The following is a 19,929-nucleotide window of genomic DNA, read 5'->3' on the forward strand; positions in this document are numbered from 1 at the left end:
GTAATAGAATTTTTTTTATTATCCCTTTGTGTTTTTTGTTAGGATCTCCCAAAGTCTAAATCAATTATGTAAAAACAATGCAAGACTTAATTTAAATTCTGTTTAACACAGTCTAGATGTCTTTGTGCTAACTATTCTTTTACACCGTATTTCTTTTCTCCTCATCTCATCATACCCCCCATCCTACCTTTTGCCACAACCACTTTCTTGTCTCCACGCAGTGGCTGATTCTGTGCCAGCAGAATGTATGTGCCAAGGGCTAGAGATTGTCTGTGATGGTGCCAAATTACGTGCTGTCCCTTCCGTCTCTTCAAATGTAACCATGATGTAAGTAGAGCAGAAAAGTGGTTGCTTGGTCTGTTTAGGGTTGAATATCAGTTCTCCATCCATTTTGCAGCTACAGCCTTATAATTATGACCAGTTGGCTTGGCTGGTGTTTGTGAAAGCCTGGTGTCTCTCTCTGTTGACAGACCTTCAGTGTTTTAAATACAGATTTTCCCTGCATAAAATGACAGAAAAGGAGCTAAAACAACTCTGTGTGAAATAGTCATTCCATATTTGTAATAATGGCCTGGACTAGCTACAATTTCAGAAAATGTAAAGAAATCTTAAAGAGAAGTGTTTCCTTTTAAGACATAATGCTCAGGACGTTTTCATTATTCTATGATCCTGCCAATATTCCTATTCTATATTTCTGCCAATAAAGTTAATAACCTTTAATTTTGTAGAATAACCTGTCTGAGCAAATCTTTTTAGTTATCATTCAATGTCTCTGAATAGGACATTATTTAGAAAGACTTAGTCTGGGCTGGGTCATCATACAGAGAGAGGAAGATAAACTAAACTTCTTGAAGAGATTGGGGAATGGCTGATACTGCTCTTAGTTTATACCTACCAGTTTGAAAGACTGTTTGTGTAGTGAATAGAGGGTAGTATCAAATGTCCACACTTGAGGATTTTTCCTCTAAAGCAAGGGTACAGATTTTTCCATTCAGTTCAAGTTTGTGTTCATGTGTGACTAAGGTTCTTGTTGGGCTGATGTTCAGATACTACAGTACTTCAAAATGAAGATTTAAGTTCAGTTCTGATTCAGAACATCAAAATGTACAAATGTATATGTGTTAAAACTGACTTTTGGTACAGGGTCAACAGAGACTTCAAGAATAATAGCTCAGTTCTACCTTGAGAAAAAGCAGTGAATCTGTTCAGGTGACTTTGGGCTAGGTTCTGTTCTAATTCAACTATGTCCTAAATGGTTTTTGTTCTTGTCAGGACAGTTGAGTTGGTGCCCAATGGAGATGGGGGCATAGGGACACATGCACTGGGAAATAAGCTCTGTGTGCATTTGAGCTTTGAAATAAGTCTATGTTTTAGTTTATACTCAAATCTTTTTAACTCTTAGCTTTATTATTTTGTCAATTGTTCTGAGGACATTGAAGAATAGTCTTTGAAAATAAATAGTGGGCTTACTGCTTAAATAAATACAAATATGGACAGAGGTGGTAAATTCAGTTTCATTTTTCTTTTGCTGTTTAGCAGTGGGAAAACTGCTCTTATTGAATAATAAAAGTGGCAACACTGTAGGAAGCCAGGGAAGTAGAGGTGGAGAGAGCACCTGGCTTGCTGAGTCCAGGCCGTTGCAATGGTAGGCAGCTGTGCAACAGCAGAGGATGAAACATCTACTGCCTCCACCAAGCCCAATGACTGCACAATGACAGGCAATAGAGCTGCAAAAGCATTCTCAGCTCTGATTTGTTGTTATATCCAAACTAACCATATTCCATAATCAAACCACAGCAGCACCACCTTTCTTTTCCCTGGGTGAGGAGGTGGTGAGGGGGGAAAGTGGAGGGAGCTGAGGCCGTTCTGTCTCATGGCTGCAGCTGTGTCTTGCGGGTACCACCGCGGGGTGGTGCTCACAGCACAAGGGACGGGGTCCTCCGAACGCCTCCCGGGAAAATGCTGATAAATCTTCATCTGGTGTTATCTTCCATTCACTACGCACTCAAGGATGCAAATACCATAGGGACAGCTCCCTCCATTTGCAGGAAATAGACTTTATTTTTCTCATATCAGTTAACTACTACCCTCCAGGCTGACTGATTAATGGTGAATTTTTGAAGGAAACCTCTTGCCTCAGAAATGAAGAGTGTGATTTCCCCTCCCTCCCCCAAGCAGGAAAACTGTTATCTTTCCACACTGATTTAGAAACTATTAATTTGTTGGTAGGCCATGTGACGCCTTTTTGATCAACTGCATAGTTCTCTTTCCTGGGTCTAAAGGTGATACTCTTGGTCTCACTTCACTAAAATTCGTTTGTGATTTTTGATCATCTGGATTGAGAGGGTACCACCTGTATGTAAAGAAGAAAGTGGGGACAACAGTTGCTTGTAAAAAAGCAGCAATAGGTAAGACACACGTCTTTCACAGTCTCCTCCTAATCCATTAACCCAAATTCACCTCTAGTGTAATCTCTTTATTTTCATTGATCAATGCAGTCAACTTTGATTTGGTTTAACACATTGCAGAGATGGAATTTGACAGCAAACAGCATAGCTACTCTCGCCTTTGGTTAATAAACCATACATAAACACTCCTGAATATATAAATTAACCATTCTGAAAATATTCAATTTATTATAGAAATTTCTACCAAATTATTTACTGTGCAAACATATTTAACTAAGTGAAGTCATTAGATTTACACCAAACAGGATAAACTCAGCCTCAGTATACTGACAGAGTAGTTTTACTGTATGTATTCGTTCCCACAGGTCTCTTCAGTGGAATCTGCTAAGAAAACTTTCTGCTGATATTTTCAAGAAATACCAAGACCTTCAAAATCTGTAAGGGAGTCTTTCCACTTAAAACCTCTTAAGTCCTTTAAATATAACCTCTCTCTTTCTCTGTCTCGCACACACACACGTACCCTGAGCTTAACATATAAGAGACAAAACTTCAGTTTATTTTCAAAATTCTGTTTTATCTTTCCCTTAATTACATCTTATAATTGTGTAACCTGTTTTCCTCAAATAGCTTGATTTGGCATCTCTCTTCTTGCGATGTCATGTGTTCTGCATATTAAATTTTATTATCTTGGTTATTTTATACCAGAAAAATGATAAACTTCCATCAGGTCTTAAGGAAGTTACATACGTAATGAGCAGTAATAAGCTACAAGAAATGGAAGTAACTGAATCCGTTTACTCTGCTAAATTAAAGTTTGAAAAAGTGTCCATTGTCATAGGGAAGCATAGTTACACGGCAGTTATGTTTATTCCTAATTATGTTTGGAATCACTTTAATAGAGCCCCAACTCGTTAGTAAATTATGCCAACATATGTGTATGCCTTATGATGTGTAACGTGTATGTTGTTCAAAAATTCATAGCCTTTAATGAGCTTGATTTATATAGAATTGGTGCAATTAAGAAGCTAAAGTCAAAAGTCTAGAACAGGCTCTTATGTCACAAGTTTAAGGTTCCTAGAAAACTCATCAGACTTTGCTGAAAACTGTGCTGTACTGCAGCACCATCTTGTGTTCACAAAGTACCATATTACCTTAGTCTCCAAATGAGCTTTTTATTAGAAGAAATACCTCCACATCTGTATAAAGCATGTGTTTATAATAGTGACTAATTTCATATATTTCTGATTCATAACTGTACATTTTCAAAAAGCTCTTGAGCAGTGTTTGACACAATCCCATTTTGTACAAGTCACATTTCTCACTGGTTTCAACAGGAATGCAACTGGACCCTTTATTTAATGTCATTGAAAAGATCTTTACTTAAACTGGTATTTTAAAGAATTCTCAGAGAATAAAGCCATAATGCTTTATATTAAAAATTTTAAAGGATTTTAACATCGGTAGTTGATAATATGTTGGAATTTATTTGTCCATCAAATTAGATTAAAAAAAAAAAGAAGGAAAAAGTTTAGTATTCTTTATTTTACAGAAAATCAGCAAGTTTCATTTTACATTTTATTGTATTATCTTAAAATGTAGCCTTTTGAAAATTTGATGATAGTATAAACAGCCATTTCAACAACTAGTGTAAATTTGACCTTTGCCATACAAAATTTTGCTGATTGCAGCAGGGTTCTAGCTAAGCATAAAGATCTGGTCACACAGACGAGGCTTCAGGGTGAGAACCTAAAAGAGAAGGTGGTATAAAATCACTTCTTTGTTCATCTTAGGCAAAGCAAATGTACCTTTGAATGAATTTTGTAATTCTGCCATTGGTTTTTATTTATTTTAGTGCACCTTTGAAGTCCTTGTAACTATTGCTGTGAAGTGGTTATTGTGAAATTTAAGATGTAACAAGTTTGACAGCGTCTTTTCAAGTATCACACATGAATTCAATTTAGTTGATAGATTTTAATTGGTTATTCCCGCTTGCTTTGACTTTGCATGCTTAGAGAATTAATTGTTGCTATATCTTCTTAGGTATCTTCAGAATAATAAAATTAGAGCTGTATCTGAACATGCTTTCAGAGGTTTATACAATCTGACAAAACTGTAAGTATCACTTTTAGAATATTCAAGTGAAGAGCAACGGGAACAGTTTTGAAAGTTGCTGTAGCTGTCTCTTTCGTATTTGTTTCAGTATTAGGAAATTGCAAAATGGTCCAAACCTTTAGCCCAATGGTTTGATTGAGAAAACAGATAGATTAAGATCTATCTGTGCAATATCTATCCATGCAGGTTCATCTGGCAGAAGAGTACTTTGAAAATACAAGACAGCTCCATGTTTTACTCTTATTCCACAAATCTGCTGCATTTCAGAAGAAGAGAGTGTGGTAGTTATCTTGCATCAAGTCAAGAGAGCCTGAGAGGAACAGAAACTCGTTAACGTTCTCTTTTGGTTTAGAGAAGCAAACCAAAGCAAGCCAGTAGCAGTAAAGAACTTTTTAATTTTTATTTTGCAGCAACTTTATGTAATATGTTTCTAACTTTGAAGGAAATTGGCCGGGGAAAGAGATGATAGTTAAGCTGCATTGTTAAGTTCAACTTTTTTTTCTGCAATTGTTTTAAAGGGAAAATTTTAAAATGTTATTATGCATCTTGTTTTTTCTTCACATGGGTGTGGATGATTATCTGTTTTTACACATGCTACTACCTTCCCAGACCATTTATAGTACCACCCTTAATTTCTTTTTAACTGGTTCTGGTATCTAAATTTATGACTAATGTCTTTAGCAAACACTGAATTTGATCCCAGGGAAATTTCTGGAATTATTCACTCCACAGAAGTAAGCTGGAACAGGTCTAAAATATGACACAGTGAAGATGGTTAGGCAGTTTTGGGTTTTTTTACGGATAAGACAAAAATACACAGATTTCTACCTTGCTTTGGCTTTTCTGTGAAAGACAGGTCTGCACATTTCCCGCTCTCATAAACACTGGCTTTCTGAGAGATAGACAGACAGATGCAGGCTGGAAATACATATGAATTTTTCTATTATACTTAGTGGGTTCTTTTCCAAAGAAAGCATTCCATAATTATGAAAAAATTATTGGCACTATGATAAATTATAAAGGAAAAATCTTAAAATTCATTTTCACATATCTAATACTAATCAAGCATTCTATTCATTTATCTTACTGATCTTGTTTCAGATATCTGAGTCACAACAAGATAACTAGTTTGAAGCCTGGTGTTTTTGAAGATCTCCATAAGCTAGAATGGCTGTATGTTGTTTTCTTATTTGTATGTTTATTTTCTCAAGGAATAATTAAAGTAATACAAAGAACTATTTATATTACTTTTATTTTTGTGCAGAGCGTTACTTTGTACTAGATAATAAGTAAGGAACTCCTATTGCACTCTCTGCAGAGAAAATACAATTGACTGGTGGAAGCAAAAATTAGTCCTTGGGCCATAATGATTCAGATGACTATGACTTATTTTACAATAGCAAATATAGTTAGGAATAACTGCTTCTTACAAAATAATACATGAAATAACTCAGCTACTACTAAATAACTCAGATTGCATTAAACAGTAGAAATGGAAGTTTTGGACAGGTCTTTCCCTGTAAACAGTGCTTGACATTTCTGTGTGTTTTCAGCTGACAGATTGTCTTGGAACGCTGTTGTGTACAGCTGCTTTGTTTTCACACAGAATCCATTCAAAGTATTGATCAAAGTATTTAAAAACTGGCAAGAAAACAATTTTCTTTAATTGAAAGTAATTACTTTCTGTAAGCTAAAAATATGTCAAAAACTATTCAAGCTGTGCTGAAAAAGGGAATTAATTTGATGAATGCTCTGACCATCTATGAAGTGGTACATTTGTTTTCTTAAGTAGGGCTTTTGAATAGTAAGGCTGCTTTTTTTTTTTTTTTTTAAATAATGGGCATTTGAAGAAAGCCACTTCCAAGTACATTATTTTTTAATCATCTCTTCAATTTAAGACTGTAGTCCTTTGTCAATCTGAGATGTGCTTTGCTCTAATTTACAGGATAATTGAAAATAATAGGATCAATCGGATCTCTCCACTAACATTTTACGGACTCAAATCACTTATTCTTCTGTAAGTATGAAACAAGAATCAAAACTGTTACTTAAAAGAACAAGAAGAACAGATAAATTAAAAAGTATGTTTATAATGACTGTGCTTGCTCACCACACTATACTGTTCGCTGTTGTAGTAGAGTTTATTTTTCAGAAACCTCGCCACCCCTGTGGAGCCTGTCTTTTTAGGCCTTTTTACATAGATAAATTACCTGAATGCAGTTATGAACTACCAAAATCAATAGGAATAGAATTGCTTTTATTGAGTCACGCTAGAGACCAACCAGGATGTACGTGATTCTCCGCCTTATAAAACGAATTTATGATTAATGTCCCTGGCAAACACTGAACTTGCTCCCAGGGAAATCTGTGAAACTGTCCACTCCACAGAGGGGAACTGGAACAGACCTAAATTACGGCACAGTGAAGGCAGTTAGCCAACTGTGTTTTCTTACTGCCAGATGGGACATGCTAAAGAAGGAGGGTTTTGACAGCAACTGACATACAGTAGCTGAAAAATTATGGGGAGACAGGTAGAAAAAAAGAGAAAATACACTATGTCTCCGAGTGGACAAGGAAATGGCAGCTGTAGTGATGGGTGCCAGTGCCCCGGTGCTGGGCTGCCCCCGGAGCTGAGGTGCAGTGGGTATGGATACGGATGGTATGGATAGCGACAGGGGCAGGCTGCCCCATAGCTCCTGCCCCAGCAGCAGCTGAGTCCTCCTGCTGCAGGACTGTGTCCATAAGCTGCCCCTTCCCTAACCAGTCAGCACGGGAGCAAGTGCCAGAGCCCCCTTTCCCCCGTGGCCAGGAGAGAAAGCTCCCTCCATCGCTCCTCCATTAGTCCTCTGTGACTAATGGAAATTACATGTTATGACATAATAGTCAAAGTACTTGTGTCAACTTGCAGTGTTTTATTAAAATTAACATCTTTACCTAGCAGTTAACAAGTTAAAGATAAAACAGTATTCCACAGAATGCCACAGGAAATATATGGAAGTTTAAAAAAAGAATACTGCCTCTATAACTTTGAAAAATGATTCAAGCTTTGACTGTCTTTTATTCAAAAGTACAAACATAAGAGACATAATTTTTTTCTATAATGTAATTTTCAGCAAATATAGCCAGATAAGCTGTTTTTCTTTTCACCAGAGAGATGATGAATAATTCTCTTGCTCGCTTGCCCGATAAACCTCTGTGCCAATACATGCCAAGACTAAACTGGCTGTAAGTCTACCTTTATTTCACTAGAAAAACATTATTGTGTTGTTCTTGAATGGCATTTCCATACCACTTTTTCTAATGGAGCACTGGAATGATGTTACAGAGTACCTACTGGTTTTCTGCAGGCTTGATGACCTGAAGTCATCAGCTAGGTGTGTAGAAAAATTACATGTCTAGTTATGATTCTCTTTTGTGAAATCATGACGTTCTGGTGAGATTTTTCTTTAACTATCTTAGAATAATTGTCTGATTGAGATTAATTTATTTTCAGTGATTGATTTTATTTATTTTTTTTTAATATCGCAGAGACCTTGAAGGCAACCATATCCATTATTTAAGAAATGTCACTTTCATCTCCTGCGACACTCTAACTGTACTGTAAGTAATAGCACATGCTGGACAACCCGAATGAGACATATTTGTGCTGAACAACAGTCAAGTTATCCGTGACAGTTAATATAAAAGTTTCTTAAATATTGCGTGATATATAGATCTCGAGAAGATTAAATTAAAATGCTCAGTTTTAATTGAACACAATACAGAATAACCACTGTTCACATTTATAGCAATTTTCAGCACTGATACATGCAGTTAAACTTCACTGAAGTGATTTTGACTGATATCAAGCTTTAGATTTTTTTTTTTCTAATTTCTTACTTGGAAAAGAGGACAAAAATCTTCTAATATAAAGAAGCAAACATCATTGCACATACAAAATCTATAGCTCACTTCTTCATTTTAAAAAGCTTGGCTGGCTGGCTCATCAGTTGAAGAAATTTCCCCTAAGTTTACTTAATGATGATGTAATCATATTCAGAAAATCCCTTTGATCTTTTGGTAGATTAGTAGGCTCCACAATAGCTGTCACTTTCAATCCTTACTGTTCTGCAGTACTCATATTCTTGTCTTTCTCTTTAATTATAAAATCCAGGTTGTACATTTGAGGAGCAAGTGCAGTGCCAGGTGAAATAAGGGTGAAGGAAAGGCTGCACAACCATGTGCCTCTGTCCAGCTTGCTGTTAGATCACAAGCCTTCCAGCCCACTTAATCTTTCTCCTCCCCACAGGAAATTCATACCAGCATCTTATGTGTAGAGAGAAGTCTTAGATGAGTGAAAAACACTCAGATTAAGACCTGACTAAACAAACTTATCAGGAAGATCCGAGTTTGAACATTCAGACTTCAGCAAAGAATTATTTTCATTCCTAAAAAATACCTTGAATTGTCAAACAAACATTGGTTACTATTATTGCACTGTCCTGCAGGCCTATAAAAAAATCAAGATTCTTTTGACATTTCTGTACAATTTCAGTTGTCAGTAGATACCAATACAAATGAAAGAACACACAATATATTCACAAACACATGCATGCTTAGGCAACAAAAGTTCTTTATCAAATATTAAAATCGTGAGCTTTTAACTGATTAGCTTGTTAACTGAATTAATGAGGCAGATACTTGAAGATGCAGATAAGAGTGAATTTTAAAAGTTTACGCAAAGTTTCCTCAGAAAACAAATAGATTTCAAGAAGCAGCAATATAAGCTTGTTTTATCCTTTCAGGGTGATGAGACGAAATAAAATCATCTCTTTAAATGAAAACAGCTTTTCTTCTCTCCAGATGTTAGATGAACTGTGAGTTGATTTCTTCTCTTATTTATAGAAGAAGTGACAAAGTTTTATAATTTACATTACAACTGTGCATTTTATGAATTTACTGTAATTCTGTTTCTTATAATCTCGAGACAGCATCCATCCTCAGTTTTATTCCAAATATTTAACAAGGAAGAAATAGTCAATAAAATACATACTCTCAGAGTATCAATAATATTGCTCTTTTGCTCATAAGATTGTTACACTCCCTGAATAAAGTCATATTAATTGTGTGTCACGTTCTCTGTTTGTGTGTGCTTTCAGTATCTTTTAAACAAGTCTGCCAATTGCAGTCAGACTGAGATCTTTACTCCTCTCTGTCCAAAGTTATTAAGATCTTCCAAGTTTAGTGAAAAAGAGCAGCAAGGTAGAGAAAAGAATCAAGGAAAAGGTGTAGGGCTGGCTAACCCGTGTGAGACGTGAGAGATTTTTCCATGTTCCTGCAGCCCTAGTTAAGAATATTTTTCCTTCTCTTAGATGTAAATACAGTAATAATAAATTAGGCATCTAATGACTTATCTGAACTAACCAAAGAGGAGTCTGATGGATCACGTTTTCCATCTTCTGTTTTAACAGCATTCTGTTATAGTCCAAGTTTCTAATAACCTATATAACAACATAATATTCTACTTGGTAAATAGAATGAAACTGTATCTCTTGAAATTATAAAACTTCTCTGTATAATTATTGAATCTACTAAAAACTTATTATATCCCACATATGGCTGTTTCCACAGAGACCTGGCTAGCAACAAGATTGAATCACTTCCTCCATATATATTTAAGGATCTAAATGAGCTTTCACAACTGTAAGGGTTCTTCATTATTATTATTATTATTATATGTAATTGCGTATTACTGATTCAATATGATATTTTCAGTCATGAATGCTAGGAAGGAAAAGAGCGTCTTTGTTCATATGGTTCATTTAAGCTCTGCCTAAAAAACACTTATCTGAAATGCAGTTTTATATAACATTTTGTCTGGAATAATTTTGTAAAAGATGTGTATTATCATTTCCAAAAAGATAGCAAGTTCTTCCTTTTCTAGATCTTGTTAGTATATACAAAATGAGCTATGCTAGTTATATCAGGAGAATCCAGTAATTTTGATAGGGATTTTTAATGTGCTATCAGGATTTGGCGCTAAAAATAGAACTATCATAAATATATAAGATCATCATAGAGATGCCTTGTTAGCAACTAATTCTTTCTCGTAAGAGAGTTCAAAAAAACCCCAAATGACACTCTTTTTTTCTGTTAAAAATATCTCAAATGCTGCTACTGGAAAAGAGGCTGATTACTACATTTTCCTTGGCTTTTAACTTCAGAAGGACAGAAATAGAATTGACCCTTCTTTGCCTGCTTTAAAGAAAAGGTTTAGAACAGCAAGACCAAGAAAGGCCTACAATTGTGAATATGGGACAGAGAAAGAGCAGCTCTCGGTAATTGAGAGTACAGCATCTAAGCACCAGAGAGATACCATGGTCCTCAGCATTTCCTGTTAGCTACCCCGTGGCTTCGTGGGTTCAGCATCCTGGCTGTTGAGAATACCATTACTAGATACTCATTTGTTGGACAGGGAGCCTACACCCTAAATCAGGACAGGGGGTTCTCTGCAGAATCCAGAAAGTTTGAGCCCTTTGTACATGTAGCCAAAACAGATACCAATGAAAAGTTCATAATGGGAAAAAGAAAAAGATCAGCATGGAGAGTCCACCCCCAGATATGCATTTCTGTGGGATAGGAAATGAAAGGAAGTGGAAAGAGTCCTAGTCTTTCTTACATCACAGAATCACAGAATCACAGAATCGCTGAGGTTGGAAGGGACCTCTGGAGATCATCTAGTCCAACCCCCCTGCTCAAGCAGGGTCACCTAGAGCATGTTGCACAGGATTGCATCCAGGCGCGTTTTGAATATCTCCAGAGAAGGAGACTCCACCACCTCTCGGGGCAACCTGTTCCAGTGCTCTGTCACCCTCACAGTGAAAAAGTTTTTCCTCATGTTCAGATGGAAGCGTCTGTGTTTCAGTTTGTGCCCATTGCCTCGCGTCCTGTCGCTGGGCACCACTGAAAAGAGTCTGGTCCCATCCTCTCGACACCCTCCCTTCAGATACTTGTACACGTTGATAAGATCTCCTCTCAGCCTTCTCTTCTCCAAGCTAAACAGGCCAAGCTCTCTCAGTCTTTCCTCATAAGAGAGATGCTCCAGTCCCCTAATCATCTTTGTAGCCCTTCGCTGGACTTGCTCCAGCAGTGCCACATCCCTCTTGTACTGGGGAGCCCAGAACTGGACGCAGTACTCCAGATGGGGCCTCCCCAGGGCTGAGTAGAGGGGGAGGATCACCTCCCTCGACCTGCTGGCAACACTCTTCCTGATGCACCCCAGGATACCATTGGCCTTCTTGGCCACAAGGGCACATTGCTGCCTCATGCTTAACTTGGTGTCCACCAGCACTCCCAGGTCCTTCTCCGCAGAGCTGCTTTCCAGCAGGTCAGCCCCCAACCTGTACTGGTGCATGGGGTTATTCCTCCCCAGGTGCAGGACCCTGCACTTGCCTTTGTTGAACTTCAGGAGGTTCCTCTCCGCCCACCTCTCCAGCCTGGCCAGGTCTCTCTGAATGGCAGCACAGCCCTCTGGTGTATCAGCCACTTCTCCCAGTTTTGTATCGTCAGCAAACTTGCTGAGGGTGCACTCTGTCCCTTCATCCAGGTCACTGATGAAGAAGTTGAACAAGACTGGACCCAGTACTGACCCCTGGGGGACACCGCTAGCTACAGGCCTCCAACTAGACTGTGCCACTGATCACATCTCTCTGAGCTCTGCCATTCAGCCAGTTCTCAATCCACCTCACTGTCCACTCATCTAACCCACACTTCCTGAGCTTGTCTATGAGGATGCTATGGGAGACAGTGTCAAAAGCCTTGCTGAAGTCAAGGTAGACAACATCCACTGCTCTCCCCTCATCTACCCAGCCAGTCATCCCATCATAGAAGGCTATCAGATTGGTTAGGCATGATTTCCCCTTGGTGAAGCCATGCTGACTACTCCTGATCACCTTCTTTTCCTCCACATGCTTGGAGATGGCCTCCAGGATGAGCTGCTCCATCACCTTTGCAGGGACGGAGGTGAGGCTGACTGGCCTGTAGTTCCCTGGGTCCTCCTTCTTGCCCTTTTTGAAGACTGGGGTGACATTGGCTTTCTTCCAGTCCTCAGGCACCTCTCCTGTTCTCCATGACCTTTCAAAGATGATGGAGAGTGGCTTAGCAATAATGTCTGCCAGCTCCCTCAGCACTCGTGGGTGCATCCCATCAGGGCCCATGGATTTGTGGGTGTCAAGTTTGCTTAAATGATCTCTAACCCGATCCTCCTCCACCAAGGGAAAGTCTTCCTTCCTCCAGACTTTCTCTCTTGCCTCCAGGATCTGGGGTTCCATAATCTGAGAGAGACATGAATCACAAAATGTAAAGACCTCTCAGAGCACAGCCCTGCACATTTAATCCTGCCTTGATTCCACATTTTGATTTTAAACAAGGTAGGAAGTGGGAGGAAATGGGCAGCAGCAAGGCTCCATAGTGGTCCTGTTATTCATATGTACTCCATGTACCTTCTGAGAAAGTATCTCTACTTTGCTGTTGCCCTAAGCAATTGTTTCACTAAAGAATAACTTCATGAGCAAAGCCCCCCAGAACCATTTCTGTCAGGTACAATTGCAAAATTCTGTCACTATATGAGGAAAAGTTACACAGAGGAAAAGGGAATATGTCTAGAAACATGCTTGGGCTGAGTGATAGCAATTGACTCTACTGTCTAGTTTTGCATTCCGTTGCCTGTGTCTCTTTTTGAAGACACAGAAATGATTATGAAAAATAAAACTGTAATTTTTTTAAATACATGTAGTTCAATTAGGTTCTTTTAAATAAAAGACAAGTCCAAAAAGTTTAATAATTAAATATTTCTATAGTCAAAACCCTAAAGCATGGTCTAGTCTTTCCACCGGCTTAGTAAGCCAAACAATGGTAAATGAATGTTGCTATTCACAGCTGCAATTGCCAATATCATGAGTCCTTACTACAAGCCTGAAAATGCAAATGGATTATGTAGTTTGACTTTATCTTTCGAACAAGTTGTAAGGAAGATGTACAAAAATACTTATGTCTATGTTGTATTTACAGGAACCTTTCTTATAATCCAATCAAGAAAATACAAATGGACCAGTTTGATTTTCTAATTAAACTCAAATCCCTGTAAGTATCAAGTTTTTATGTACAAGAATCTTAGCTATATTTTCTTTGTGATTATGCAAATCTCTTTCTAGAAGGACATTAATCAGAATATTTTTTATAAGAAAATACATTTGAAATATTTTATATTTATTGATGTTGCTCAACAATTTGAACATGGAGAATAACTACTAATAACATTCAAATTTTCCTTCCTGAAAATACCAGCTTTGTAATGGAAATTGTTCCAACACAAAGGGATCATAAATCCAGCTTTACAAATGACATAGTCTATTCCATCATTACAGAGCAAGATTAAAGCAAATTCATGTGACTGGTGTCAGATAGATAGCTATACTGCTCATAAATAAGTTATTACAAAAGCCAAATTCAAAACCCATTTTCAACTTCACACAACTTGTATATAGAACTTAAGGGTCATACAAGGCCCAGCTGGGGCTATTAACACCAGGGGCAGATACCATTAGAATATGTAAAGACAGTAATTTGAAAGCAGTTTGGTATATGCACAAGTCTGGGACATATTTCAGTTCTTACAGAATCTAGTGCTTAAGCCATGAAAAGAATAATACAAATCGAGTAAAATACAGCTGTCATTTCAGAGAGGGTGGGTCTTCTACAAATCTTTTGAAGAGCATAAAGGGAGCTTTTAGTGGGTGCACTAACACAGCAGCTCTGACACAAATTTTGCAACAGGAATGCTGAAACTATGCGACAGCGCAGTGACAAACTTGCAAAGCTCAAACCATCCTGTGGTAAATTAAACATATCCCCATAGGCCACTGCATGTCTCCAGTAACCAGCTCAGCAGAGCACAGCATTGGTTCTTGTTAGTAATCATCTGAAAATGGGTATGGGGAACCAAAAGGAAATGTCTCCTTGGATGGGAGAGTGATAGGAGTTTATTATTTCAATCCTGAGTTGTAGTTAGAAGCAATTGTGCATATGCCTTTGTCAGTCCAATTCTTGCACGGTGATTTGGGATCCAGTTTAGTTAGTTTTAACTAAATTTGGCAAATGACTAAAGATTTGAAAACACCACATCTCTACAAGCTTCATGAAAATAAGCAGGTGAGCACAGGAAAGAATAATTAATTAGTACCTCCCTAGCAGTCAGGATGCAGCATATACTTTAGTCATTATTTAACACCAAAGAATCCATGCACTTGAATGACCAGGAGCTTCCATATTTTTAAAATAATAAAGTCAATAAATCTTGAGAGATAGATATATAGGAAACCTAACGTCTTCATCTTCAGCACTTAGTTCACAGAACACCAGTTGCTCGTTTCCTAGTTTGAAATAACAGGAGTAGCTGGGGACAGCATGCTCCCACATTTATTCCAATGCTTAACTAAAACCAACAAGTTTCCATGTTTGAGCCTTATTTTTTTTCTCCTAGCAAGACTGCCCACCAACCCAAATTTGTATATTTGCATTCCATATTCCTCTAGTTTATACCATTCACCAGAAAACTGAAGTTCTAAAAGAACAACTTGTGCAGTTACACTTCACTGATCTGACACTGCAGGGGAAATAATAGTGCATTTTTTCTTGTATTAAACAAATTTTAAAATAAGAAAACCCATCTATGTGTTGCAAGTAAGCCCTTGCACGCAGTGTTCTGTGTACCAGTTTCCTGCTGCTCTTGACAAAATAAAAAGTGAATTCCTGCAGTGGCTTATTTGTCTGGTAAGTACTCTCTGGGATAAAAGAGAGAGAAGAAATGTAAAATATTGCTATTAAAACAAGTTATTATTTTCCCAGAGATGATGAAAGAACATCAGTAGATCAATACTTTGGAAGGGCAACATAATAATTGTAAATTGTACTGCTGAGAGCACTAAAAGAGCCTCCTTTGTGCTTTTGGAAGAATAGCAAGTTTATTAGAATTAACTGCAATTCATTTTATTTCATTTTAGCTTTTATGTAGATTTTCCATTTAAGTTTCAAAGGGATGACAGATTAGATGCAATTGAAGTTCATCTCTAGCTTCATATAATCATAGGAACACAATTAAACGCTCAGTAAGCTTGTTTTACTACTGAGTTTGTATTGCCTTTTTATTGAGAGTATATTGTTTACAGCAGCTTAGAGGGCATTGAAATTGGAAACATTCAGAGAAGAATGTTCAGACCCCTTAGAAACCTTTCCCACATGTAAGTAGATAATTCCAGTTTGCTTCCTTTGGTTTGAATTTTACAATTTACAAAATACTGAATAATTAAAAACAAAAGTGTATGAAACTTGGCATGTAATCAATTGTCTAACTTGACAATTTTTAATTAGTTTTTCTTCTTTCAGAATATGGACATTTTATTTTTTCTAAATAGTTATTAGACATCTTTGCTATTTTGGTAAGCAAACTGAAAACCTCTCTTTTTTTTGTTTTCTCACAACTAGATATTTTAAGAAATTCCAGTACTGTGGATATGCCCCTCACGTACGCAGCTGTAAGCCTAATACTGATGGGATTTCATCCCTTGAGAATCTTTTAGCTAGCATTATACAGAGAGTGTTTGTCTGGGTTGTGTCTGCCGTCACTTGCTTTGGAAATATTTTTGTTATCTGTATGAGGCCTTACATCAGATCGGAGAATAAGCTCCACGCCATCTCCATAATGTCTCTCTGCTGTGAGTATTCCATGATGTAAAAGAATATTACTTTAGTCTGCTCGTAGTGAATGACAATACAGAATACTGTATCTTGCACACCATGATGTCTTGTTAGATGATGCCTCTGTTCAAAAAACAGTAACCAGTTGATAAACTCCAAAGCTTTCATGTTTGATTTTACTGCTGTAGACATTGTGTCAAATTCCCACTTTCTTCAGTAAGAAGAGATAAATTCTAAATTTTCCAAAGGACCATAAACCTAGATTTTACTATGTTATTGTAAATAGTAATTTGTGTGTGTAAATATTATTTGTGTTCAAGATAGTTATACTCATTCTTTTTTTTTGCATGAGCAAATAGTTGTGTGTGCAAATATAGAAAATCAGTCACTCCTAGCTGTCCAGTATTGAGACTTATGTTTCTTATTTTAGTCCTAGAAGCAAGACATTCTTACAGACAAACTACTTGGGAGTACAGTTGTTATAAACCCAAGTACCCTGTGTTTAGTTTTGATACAAGCGTGTCTATCTAAACTTACATATTTCACAAATTGTTTTAGTTACATTTTGAAAGGTAACTGTCAACCATGTAAAAAATAAGAATGCAGCTTTTCTAAATACAGCATGCCCCTGATTTTGAAACTTTGTTGGCTTTTTTAACCATTGGAACCAACAGTCTGAATACCACAGAAAAATTCTAGCCAAAATGTCTGAGAAGTCTTCAGGTCTATGTTGACAGCTCCTCTTTACTTCCCAGGGCTAGTATTACAGAAATGCTTATCATTAAGCCTTTTCTTAGAAAGCCCATACAAAACAGTGTAGAGGAAAGAAGAGAAATCATGATATTTCAATGCACCTAAAAAGCAAGCAATGCTTGTTGTCCTCCTAGTTGCAGAAGACGACTTGAAAATGAGATGCAAATGCATCATTAATACTTAGAAATTAAACAGGTCTCCAAATTTATCATCTCTTAAGCCTGTGATTTTTAAGCCAACATCATCATTTTGGGTGGTCAGACACATGTCTGAACATGTGGGATCCTGAAGGGTCTACAACAGTAACAGTCATTCTAATGCTCAAAAGGAGCCTGAAGAACATCAGAGTGATCCCTGTGGCGTTACTCCAGACATGCACAGGAGCTTCCCTTTGCATTCCGCCTTTCACTGTTAAGCTAATGAGAAGCAGGTTCGGTGTTGCCTGGGTTTGCTGAGTACTTTCAAGTCTTGTTAAAGGACTATGTACATTATTTTGGAAAGATTAAAAGGTGGATGAATCAAAGCTAACCTTTGAGTCCGGTAGAGGTGCTCTAATCAAAGCAAACTATCTGCAAGCCAAATGTCAATGATGTCAGAAGGAGACCTATTCAAAAAAAGGTTGCAAGAATATTTCTATAGTTAAAAGTGTGTCTTTTTCTATCTGCAAGATAATTTTATTTGAGCTTCAAAAAAATCAGTTTGGAAACAAGCATGGAAGACAGAAAATCAGTCCAACACATGAAAATTCAAAAAAAAAAGTAACAAAAAAAGGAGGAATAGAACTGAATTATACTGCCTTAATTATAATTCTCAATACTATTTTAACTATAATATTGCTTTTATATCTATCTATATATTAGCTGACACCTGTTACTATACGTTCCTATATACATGTTTGTATGTCTGTTTTTCGATATACATATGCACAAAGAGAATGGAAAATTTAGATGTGTAAATAATGATGTTAAGCACTATGCCCGCAGGTGCTGACTGTCTGATGGGAATATATTTATTTGTGATTGGAGCTTTTGATCTTAAATATCGTGGAGAATACAACAAGCACGCTCAGTTATGGATGGACAGTATTCATTGTCAGTTGGTGGGATCGCTGGCTATTCTGTCTACAGAGGTGTCAGTTTTACTGTTGACTTACCTGACTTTGGAAAAATACATCTGCATAGTTTATCCTTTTAGGTGTTTGAAGCCCAGAAAATGCAGGACAATTTCCATTTTGGTTCTTATCTGGATAATTGGGTTTGCTGTTGCTTTTATTCCACTGAGCAATAAGGAATTTTTCAGGAACTACTATGGCACCAATGGCGTCTGTTTTCCTCTTCACTCAGAACAATCAGAAAGTTCAGGAAGTCAGATTTATTCTGTTGTCATTTTTTTAGGTAAGTTGCATTTCTTCTTTATAATGATTGCAGCTATAATGAGCCTAGTTTTCAAACAAATATGACAGCTTTGTTGTGATGTTCACAATTCATACTTAGATGCTCCCGTAGGCACTTAAAGACTTTTTCCAGCCTGAATATTTCATATTAGATAGAAAGATATTTACATATCTTAAAATCCATAAAGTGCTCAGAAAGTAGAAGGAAGTTAGATCCATTAAGTACCTGAATAAATAGATTTTGTCAGGGAAGTAAAGAAATGTTAAGACTAGAGAACTACATAATTTGAATCTGATGGCAGCCATTGATCAAGTGATGATAATTAAAATATATACTTGAGTATAGGCAATAATTCAGTGTTTTAAGTGAAGACAGACTCAGATTGTTTGGCCACTTAGTTCTCATGGACTAACAGTTTAGACAAAAGATTCCCTTTTACAACCTATCCCTAATGTTCCCCAATATACAAATAAGTGACGTGTGGAATTGCCATTATGTTTCCAAAGAATAAAACTAATTTTAACTTCTTAAACAGGTGTAAATTTGGCAGCTTTTATCATCATTGTGTTTTCCTATGGAAGTATGTTCTACAGTGTTCACCAGACAGCTATTACAGCTACTGAAATTCGGAATCATATTAAAAAAGAAATGACCCTTGCTAAACGTTTTTTCTTCATTGTATTTACTGATGCACTATGCTGGATACCCATTTTTATTTTGAAACTCCTTTCTTTACTTCAAGTAGAAATACCAGGTAGGTTCTTTCTTTTGTTCAGTTGTTCCAACTGCCTCTATTTGAAGCCTTTTTATTCTTAATTTAGAAGAAAAAGAATTGAATGTATTGAACTATATTGCTATAATGAACTGTACACTATGTATCTATATATATAATACACACACTATAATGAACTATATAGTTCATTATATTACAGCATTGAACTATATTAGTACAATCATTAAAGATTAGTCATCTTCATTAGAGTCAGCCAAGACAACAAAAATTAAAATCTTGAAAGTCTGTCTCCATAGAATATCTATAAAATGTACAAAATGTATTTAAAAACCAAGTCTGAACTTGCTGACTTTTTGCATCTTATGGCTTTTGGTGGTTCTGCTATCTGAATATAGTTCAAGACAGTATAAAATTTCCTATCTTGATTTAACGATAAAATTCTTTCCCTGCAAAAGCATTCCTTTTGCATACTGATGCTTATAGTTGAAAACATCAGTTATATAAGGCAGTCTTCTTAAAGCTTATCTTCTTTATGCTGTGAATAAATTCCTGTGTGTGAATAGCCTTAAACACCTTAAAAGGTAAAAAGTTAAACCTTATTTTTTCCTTTTCTTTACAATAACAGTACATGCTAGGAAAACAGACTCCTTAGGTAGGGCTTGTAAACCCTGTTGGAAAGAACATGTTAGTACGAACCGTGGTACTAGCAATAGACTGTCAGACTCTACTGTGTGAATTTACATACAGATATATATCACTACACACACACACACAGATATATGTCACAGATACATTG

The 19,929-nt window shown here is 36.8% G+C and overlaps 1 protein-coding gene across 4 annotated transcripts in view; it reads left to right on the forward strand.

Annotated features, from left to right (window-relative positions):
• Window positions 1-19,929, forward strand: part of RXFP1 (relaxin family peptide receptor 1) — a 53,837-nt gene that overhangs the window by 31,784 nt on the left and 2,124 nt on the right. For 3 of the 4 annotated variants that reach the window (XM_013951754.2, XM_013951756.2, XM_013951757.2), the window contains 14 exons: window positions 222-327; window positions 2,774-2,845; window positions 4,449-4,520; window positions 5,622-5,693; window positions 6,466-6,537; window positions 7,671-7,745; window positions 8,049-8,120; window positions 9,305-9,376; window positions 10,131-10,202; window positions 13,569-13,640; window positions 15,725-15,796; window positions 16,041-16,270; window positions 17,990-18,400; window positions 18,936-19,154. In XM_013951754.2, the coding sequence (XP_013807208.1) occupies window positions 222-327; window positions 2,774-2,845; window positions 4,449-4,520; window positions 5,622-5,693; window positions 6,466-6,537; window positions 7,671-7,745; window positions 8,049-8,120; window positions 9,305-9,376; window positions 10,131-10,202; window positions 13,569-13,640; window positions 15,725-15,796; window positions 16,041-16,270; window positions 17,990-18,400; window positions 18,936-19,154 (1,689 nt within the window). The remainder of the gene's footprint in view (window positions 1-221; window positions 328-2,773; window positions 2,846-4,448; window positions 4,521-5,621; window positions 5,694-6,465; window positions 6,538-7,670; window positions 7,746-8,048; window positions 8,121-9,304; window positions 9,377-10,130; window positions 10,203-13,568; window positions 13,641-15,724; window positions 15,797-16,040; window positions 16,271-17,989; window positions 18,401-18,935; window positions 19,155-19,929) is intronic. The other variant, XM_013951755.2, reaches the window with a different exon arrangement.

This window comes from Apteryx mantelli, chromosome 5 (assembly GCF_036417845.1).
Source record: "Apteryx mantelli isolate bAptMan1 chromosome 5, bAptMan1.hap1, whole genome shotgun sequence".
NCBI classification, from domain to species: Eukaryota; Metazoa; Chordata; class Aves; order Apterygiformes; family Apterygidae; genus Apteryx; species Apteryx mantelli.